The sequence below is a fragment of the Megalops cyprinoides genome, chromosome 7 (genome assembly GCF_013368585.1).
Source record: "Megalops cyprinoides isolate fMegCyp1 chromosome 7, fMegCyp1.pri, whole genome shotgun sequence".
NCBI lineage: Eukaryota > Metazoa > Chordata > Actinopteri > Elopiformes > Megalopidae > Megalops > Megalops cyprinoides.
The window spans coordinates 31419793-31428946 of NC_050589.1; the positions used below are offsets into that span (position 1 = coordinate 31419793).

The following is a 9154-nucleotide window of genomic DNA, read 5'->3' on the forward strand; positions in this document are numbered from 1 at the left end:
TCACCAGGTTTTCTTCTTAGTTTGAATCTACACCCCACAAAAAAACATGAGTCTGCATGTTAATATGATGAGGGTGAAGAAACACAGAGATTTTCAGCAAAGCAATACAAAACATGAATGCTAGGTGACATTGAAAATTTTAGTGCTGTACAGTTTACCTACAGAGAATATCACATATAACACAATTAAAATACATATGGTTGCTTTCCACCTGTAATGTAGTTATGATTATCGTCTCTTTAGCTTTGCAACCCATTCTCTCTGATCCATGAAAATACTGAAACATGATTCAGTTCCATTTAAAAGATATGCCCTATATAAATTAGAGCCTAAGTATAGCCGTTGATACTGTCTGCCAGACTAATTTCCACCTTGGATGCCAGGGGACCCAGCCAAACAGAAGTTGTACAGCACTGTTACATATTCTCACTTAATATTGCCAAGTACTGACGTTTGGCACTACCGGCAGCCGTTAATCTCTAGCACATTCTGAATGGAGGAGAAATGGAAATACCGGCCAGGCAGTTCACCTCTTGCTTACTATGTGCATCAGTGCAAATGCTCAGCTTTGCTTAAGATGCAAGCATCCTTGTCTGGGTTCTGGGTCTGGGTTCTGGGTCTGGGTTCTATAGCTAACAATGCTGGAGTCAACAGCATCCCATCTGAGAGGAGTCTCAGCAATGTGAGCTGGCTGTGTCACGGAGAATGAACGCATCACTGACTAACTCCTCACTGACTCCTTGCAAACTATCATATCAGGCACATGAAAAAATAAAACAAATGCGCAAAACACCTGACTAAGCATAGCATTGCTATGAAGTCAAGTCTAACTCCCCCAATAATCACCAGCCATAATCCCGGTCCACCTTTGGCCTGTTTTCTGGGTGCTGACCTATGGACAGACTCACTGTGATTACTCACCGTGGCGGATTGCTCTGTAATAGGAACAGAATGTGACTGCGGCCAGAATCGCATTGTTGACTGGCTTGTCGATGACCTGTGATGAGCCTGTGAACTGTAGGAGACCCCAACGATGAGATATTTGCCCAGGAAAGCTGGACTCATCGGCATCAGACAGGCAGTTGTGGGTGTCATTCAGGGACGACTCCTCCGCAGCACTGGGACAGGGCAGTCATGGGAATTGATGGATGTGCTGTTCCTCACTAAGTAAGGGTGCAAGATCAGTGCACGGTGTGTGGGAGTGTTCATTCCATTTGCCTAATACCTCCCTTTTATTATTGATCTGTGTTTTAAAGTCCATCTAGGGTATTTTCTTGTTACTTTTAGAGGTATGATGGAAAAAGTCTCACCAAATGTATTGCTATTATTTATTGCATGTCTACGCCTATTAATTTTCTTCTTCTTCTTCTTATTGATGGTAGGTCGGGATAATGCACAGTCTGCTTTTCTCTACTCCTGGATATCCCCAGCACACACGTGCAGGTTTTAGAGGGCTTGTAAACCTGGCTGAAGTACCCAGCATGCTGAGGGGTGAAGTTTCACAGGGCTTTAATGGCCGCTGGTCTCCCGGGAGGCCCGGTGTGCCCTCTTAACTCCACTTCAGACCCCCAGCTCCACAGCCTTTTGTACTCGTCCTTTTATATGGCTACATATGAAGAAAGCGGCTCCCAGCTGACCACCTCTATGTGTCACGGTTATAGAATTTTTATTAGACCGCTTGTTTTTTATTGGTTGTAAATGAAACCTGGCTGAGAGGGGCATTGGGATCCTGCCTGGCAGTACACTTCTGGTCTCAGTCCAGGAGGGTGAGATCAGCGGAGCGACGCTTTCGGTCAGAGAGGCAGTAAACGGCGTACGTATCTGCACCTCAGTTACAGTGCGGGACCTCTGCTCAGGCACTGAACCTCGGGCAGAGCTTTATCAGCTGCTGGGACTCCCTGGGGGCGGTGGTTAGCAGGAGCGGATGTGTGTTTGCAGGTGTAGCTCCAGCGAAGCACGTGATGGACGCTCCCGTTCCCACACAGCCAACCCACAACATCATCTGCAGAGATCCAGCCCCTCCAGGTGCAACATCATCACTTGCTGAAGTCATACGGCAAATATGTGATACCAAAGGGGCTTGCATGTCATCAATGATTGCCCACAGATGGACAGTTGTAATCCCAGTGCATCATGGGGGGTGGATGTCAATAATTAAAAAAAAATCACAAAAATACACACGCACCAACATAAAACTTCTATAGCTACAGTATACCTTAAATGGGACAGAAAACAGTACAGAACAATTCAGCCGTATTCTATTTTTTGTCAGAGAGGAGAGCGTTCTGAGTATTGCTCACCTTTCTTTGAACGCAGCACAACCAACACAGCTCAGCCAGTGCACACACTTCACTGTTTGCCCTGAACTTACAATGATAAATTTAAGACAATGCTAGCCACAGTAAACCTTTTTTGGTCTTCTACAAAATATCATGAGTTCAGATGCCAACTAAGAATGTGTCATCAACAAATAGGAGGAGGAGGCCATAGAGCAGGGAGGCTGAATAAACTATTTGCTAGCAATGCTGTGAGAAATATTTGACCAGGTCCAGTGTATTACAGGTCAAGTTTAATATAACTGCAAAGCCAAAGCAAAACTTAATTTAAGGCTGTCTTACCCTCAGTTACAGTATTAATTTTTCATGGAAAAAAGGAAGAAGCTTTTTGCACTTGTCCTGAAACTACCCATGATGATTTTGTTTTCATTACAGCTGTGTTTAGTGTGCACTGTTTTACCTTTATTCAGGGACATTTTACACTACATGCCCCCTCTTTGTCTGTACGTGTGTGTGTATGTGCATATGTGCATCTATGTGTGTGCATGTGTGTGTGTGTGTGTGTGTGTGTGTGTGTGTGTGCATATGTGCATGTATGCATGCGAGTGTGCACATGTGCATGTATGCATGTGTATGTGCATGTGTACATGTGTATGTGTGTGTGTGTGTGTGTATGTGTGTGTCTGTGTTGCATCATACTGTATGATAGCTGACTGACTGAAGAAAAAGCAGTTGCATACAATTAACATCCCTTCAATTACAGTTACATTCCTCTAGCGGCAGCAAACTTTCGCTTAAACACAAGGCGGGACAGCACTTCCAGGGATATACGCAGGGACGAGCGGCGGGAAAGAGAGGGTGTAAGGCCTGTCCCACCTCCGTAACTCACCCCCGGCTTAGACAAACACAGAGAGGGAAGAGATGTGGGGGGAATCCCCTCCTGTCACTCTGTGATCCACGACACCTTCTGCGTGGAGCTGGACTAGAGCCGCTGAAGACAAACGAAGCACAGCAGGCGTCGAAACAATAAACCTGCCGGGGAAACGAAGGCGCGAAACCCAGGACAGGGCTGTCCCACTCACACTCGCACAGCTCCAGTCCCTGCCCATTCACACACAAAAAACAAAATCCAGAACCTTCTCTGACCTGCATTCTCAGCGTGTATTTGTGTGTGTGTGTGTTTAATATGTTTGTGATTTATGCCTTTTCACTCAATTGACTAAGCAAGGCTTTGTGCTCATGTTTGTATTTTTTCAATTAAAAAATGCTTAAGTTATTTTATATAGAGGGCATTTTTCCACACACAAATTGCAGCTGTTGTTTATTTTGTACAATAATCTGGAAATATATTGGCAATGATTGAGATTTATTCGTTTAAATATGTAATATTGTCTCTGTGGGCTGACATGTGCCTTCAGGGGTACACAGCTGCTGTTGAATGATGATGATAATGAATTTAATTCACTGCATTTCTAGGGTATTAGTGCCTTTTTTAGAATAAAGGCACAGGGCTTACTTTTAAACTTTGAACATTGTTTAAACATTGTTTTATTATTCTTATTTTTTCAGTTTTAGTAGTTGCTATTCTTGTGCTTTGTGCAGCTGTCAAAAAGTAACCTGCTGATTTTTTTTTTTTTTTTTTTTTTTAAGACAGACTGACGGAAAATGCACACTGCTGCTAGATTGAATCTGGCCTTATGCATACATTCATCCTTGATGTCCTTGCCACAATAAAATCATTAAAATTTTAACTTACATTTTATTTCTAATTAAATCAAATTTCCTGTCTTTGTTTGACGTTCTCAGTTGAGGACACCACACATGCGCATATCCGCCCAGATCTCCCCAGTGCGGTGGGAATAAACTTCATACAGCATATTATGTACAATATCTTAATATTTGCGATTTGTGCACGCTTTAAAACCGTTACGTTAAAAAATAGTTTTATTGTATTTTGTTATTCTAAGCGGCGGGACACCAAATAAAGGAAAGGGTTTGTGTTATTATATGCAAAGGGTTTACGAAAACAAACAGGTGTTAAATTTGCTCCACGGAACAAGCTCCAGCTGTCGAGCTGCTAATTTGACATCTTGCGTTTTGGGTCTCTGATATAATTGTGCAAGTTTTAATGTCAGAAACAAAAGGTTTGAAACACCTGCACCGACAAAATGCGCTGTCGTCATACTCCATTCACGAATTACAGCCCTCTCACATTTCCATGGTTTACAGCGACAAATGCGGTGTTGAACTGATTTCAGATTAATTTTATTATTGTGCCTTTTGTGGCAGTTCACAGTCACATCTTTGTCCCTCTGCCGGTGCTGTTTTGGTTTGGTTTGTCTGTGTGTTTGTTCAAAAGACTGAAACTGGAAGAATAAGGTGCTACTGGGATATCGGAAACAGTTTTGCTCGTTAAACTGAATGACTGCACATGCACACCGGAAACATATTAACATTTAAAACATTTTTATTTGAATGCAAACCTAAAACCGTGCATCAGCATTTGTCTGATGTGAATTTATGCGATTACCTTCTTCTAATTGCATTTGCACAAAATTGTTGCCCGTCTGAACGCGCTGTACTGGAGAAGCAGTACACAATATATGCTGTTTTCAACTGCATTCCAATTATTCGGTATAATCATGTAAACCATCGAAAACAGAAATTCTATTGGACTAAATAACGCAGAACGACAAGCGTGGCTATTATTCAGGATATTTGGATAAATCCATTTTCATGCCCTTCTTTCCTGTTAAAACAACCCACGAGGTAGGCTAAATAAAACACCATTACATATATGGTAACCTGTCAGACCGAACATTGAGCTTTGTTGTCAAAATTTAGAATGGAGCGACAAGAAAGTAATTTATTGAATCAGGAAACTAAGACAAATGGTATGTTCATTTATATGATGATGACTTAGACAGAAACGGTCCCTCTAGATTTAGCAGACAATCCGGACAGACAAAGTTGGATTTTTTTGGCACACTGATATTCAAGATTCACGCTTTTCAGTGAGTTAAAGCTGCATGGGATACTATGGCTTTAGTTTATGTAAAGATCTATCTCTACAAGGCGTACTGACTGATGCGATATGAAAATCTGACAATTTTAGTGCGAAGTTGTTACGAATAACTTTTAAATAAGTAGCCAAATACACATTTCCCATTGCTGTCAAAAGATAGTCATAATTTATTAATGTCTCTCCTGTCTCTCCTTGCCTTCTGAATAGTGACCCCCACCTCGAAGTGCTCAGTGTTTTATCAGTGTGAAATTACCTCAGTGAATAAACGCTACGAGTGCTTTAACTTGCATTTACTTAGGCTCATAACCAACAGCAGCAACGATGCAAATGTAAAAGAATGATTCATGCAAATGTTCACATTTTTATCTTAAAATCAAAATAAATTCAAATCAGAATTTTAAATTAATCGCAGACACTGATACTGGTAAAAAAAAGTGCTTGACGTATAAGCATTTTAAATGAGTAAATAAATAAATAATAAAAACGCTATTTTCCTCAAATTATTATTATTAGAAGTAGCCCATTAGTGTTGCTGTGTTGTTGTTGATGTTCCTCTTCTTATTATTATACTTCATATTATTAGTAGTAATAGCACTGTGTCATCATCATCATAATTATCATTATTATTGTTATTACCTACGTCGACTCTGATTTCAACTTTACTCTGATCAATTTATTTCGAGTCATTTTATTACAGTATGCACAAACGGTAGCATGACAGAACTATCCAGAAGCTGTAAAAATAAAGCGGTCGTAGTTCATTGATATATTGGGGATTTGGAGCTGGAAGAGGCTTCGGTCGATTGGACGCTGAGGATTTGCATGGTCAGACCAACTCCTCCCATCCAGCTATAAGAACTCGGTTGGAGCCCTGCGCGCTTTACTGTCCGGCGTTTGAGTTTGGCTAAAGAAAAAAATCATATTATGTTAACGTTAAAATTTCGACAATTAAAATAGTTTCATGTGTGCCAGATATTAAAACAAGTGCAACCGATAGTCTTGTGGAAGAGCAATGCACGTGTAGCTGGCGTGTTTTGCTCGTCTTATTGGTTTTAGAATTTTTGGTTAATCCGATCGGAACACTTTAACCATCTCGATGATGGCATTCACTATGCTGAGGCCTATGGCGACTCATCTTATTTACCCTGATCTTAGCATGATGTCTGAGGACGAGGAAAATCGCAGCGAGAGCGATGGCAGCTCGGATCAAAGCTATGGATGCTGCGCCAGCGCTGACAAACGCCGGAGGATGTCCCGCAAGTCAGGAGTCGGCGGCAGCGTCGTCGTGGTCAAACAACGTAATGCGGCCAACGCGAGGGAGCGAGACCGGACCCAAAGCGTAAACACAGCCTTCACAGCTCTTCGGACTCTTATACCCACGGAGCCAGTAGACAGAAAGTTGTCCAAGATTGAAACGCTTCGTCTAGCGTCTAGCTACATCTCGCATCTGGCCAACGTTCTTCTACTGGGAGACGGGAGCGAGGATGCACAGCCCTGTCTGAGTGCGGTGTACAGCGCGCAAGGAGATGGAGATGTCAAGCAGCCTCGAACCATCTGCACATTCTGCCTCAGCAACCAAAGGAAAGGGGTAAGATGCTTACATATTTCACCCGAATACTATCTAAACAATTTCTTGAAGCCGGGCAGTCGACGACTATGTTCTTTACAGAACGCCAGGAAGTAAACCCGAGAGCTGAGTGTAAGATTAGATGCACCTTGCAAGCAATGCTGTTATATTTTTAAAAAGCTGACATTAATATATTTACAATCCATAGTTAATTCTGTTTTTAGTGCTGTTTAGATTATTGTGACCTTAGGGTTTAATAATTTGCTGAAACATATATTTAATTATATATTTCACACCCCTTTATTAAGACGAGTACGTCCAGATGTTCATTAAGCATGTAACTACATGTGTGAAATTGAGAAACGGACATTTCTGCCCCCAAAACTGTGTAGTCTAACTCTATTACACATAACACATCGCGATCACACCTAACATATGCAACAGAGTAGATAATTTTGCTGGATTTTTCAATAGATAATTGGTACCTTCACCGGCTCCTGTTCACAGTCCAGCATTTCAAATACTCACCCAGATATCGAGTCTAACTATTGAGGGTTGAGCAAGTTATTTGTTTGTTGAAAACAGCATCGAAGACAGTCGTGATCACCTGCACGAATAAAATAAAATGTAAAGAAATTAGCTGCAAAAACAGTTAACATGTGCAATACGAAGTCAGACCAATGAGAAGACGAAGTGATACGAATGGCCTGCACTTTGTCGCATGTAAGCGTACAGTAGGCCAAATAGGTCCTTTAATTGGAGTAGTGCTTGAAGTTTTTAATAAAATATTACAAAATTATTATACGTAAAAGATCAAATGATATGCAAATACAGCGTACAATTTATAGAAAATATCATTAATGAATTTAAAGTTACACTTTGTGGGTTCAAGTGCCATCTGAGCCGTCCCCTTTACGCCCTCTCAGAGAAGATATTTGTGCAATAAAGAAAACTGTTAGTTTTATAAATGGTTAGGAAACAGTTTTTGTGCTTAGCAAAATGATTCATTTGTCGTGGCATGTATTCGCAGGTGAAAGACGGCCGAGACTGCCTAAGAATGCGTGGAGTCAGTTCATTACGGATGAGCCGCCGGTAGACATCCCCCAAATTCAGCTGTAGCCGGAGTCCAAGTCCGCAACTCAGGGAGCATTCAGACTGGGTCATACAGAACTGTCTACAGACTACAAAGCAAGATGGGGCAAAGAGTGGGACTATTTAATTTGGGCAAAGTCACGTGAGACAGAAACGTTTCTGCCAAGGAGAGACCCAAGAAAATTTAAATTACCTGTTGCAGGAGCGTCCAAACTTTATTGCAGAGCATAAAGTTATTTTGAACAGAGTATTGAGTTCTATTATTTTTGTGAAAACAATATTTGTATTCTGCTTTGAAATAAAATCTATTTTTTCCATAGTTGCAGATTTCTTTCCCTTTTGTACTGAATTAATTTTACCGTTACCACTGAGAGTATAGATCTGCCTCCTCCAAATGTCATGATTTGTAAAAACGCACATCTGTAAAACGAATCTCTATGTACACAACACAACGAAATTCACCCACCTTGGGCCTTAGTGATCCAGTGTCTATAGCAAATTATTCTAATTAATTGTGTCTATGTCCTCCATTTCATATACTTACAATGGTCAGAATTTGCCAGCCATTGGCATACTGTATACACTGAAGGAAGCATGACAAGTGATTGTTACCAGGAGGGATCTGACCTAATGGAGGTGGAATAAGTCTCCAGCAGGGATCGTGGTCAGGTTAAATGGTGTCATTAATTGCCAATTTACCCACACCACATGTTCATAAAGACAGAGCAATCTCATCAGGGGAATTCATTAGAGGTCTGGAATCAATAGGACCTGGCTTAAACAGCCACACGTGTAAAGGATGAAAGGCATTCTTTTGCTGCACTCAGAATACTCTGTACCGAGAGGTCTAGGTGGTTTTAAGTCATTACTTTTATTGTATTTCCCTCTGGAAGGCGTGCATCATTACTCTGTATGTACAGTATGCGTGTCAGCCTCATAGCAACCATTCTAGCTTGTTTGCGAGGTTTTTTTGTCCACATGAAGGCATATTCTTATTTTAATGGCCTGACACTCTCCAGGTCTGTTTTTAAAGAGTTAGTGTGTCAGAGTTTTGCCGATCCCCAGTGTTGTGTTGGGAAAGAACTGGCTCCCTAATCTGCCAAAACCAGATGTACTGCTTTCAGAGCTGAAATGTGAACAAGTAATTGACGAATCTGTTTTCAATGAAAAGATTCAGTATCTGACAGAGTCAAG

The 9154-nt window shown here is 41.2% G+C and overlaps 1 protein-coding gene across 1 annotated transcript; it reads left to right on the forward strand.

Annotated features, from left to right (window-relative positions):
• Window positions 1-6205: 6205 nt before the first annotated feature.
• Window positions 6206-8079, forward strand: tcf15 (transcription factor 15). The gene is made up of 2 exons (XM_036534194.1): window positions 6206-6889; window positions 7899-8079. The coding sequence occupies exons 1-2, from the start codon at window positions 6398-6400 to the stop codon at window positions 7962-7964; spliced, it is 558 nt and encodes a 185-aa protein (XP_036390087.1). The 5' UTR covers window positions 6206-6397; the 3' UTR covers window positions 7965-8079.
• The last annotated feature ends 1075 nt before the right edge of the window (window positions 8080-9154 follow it).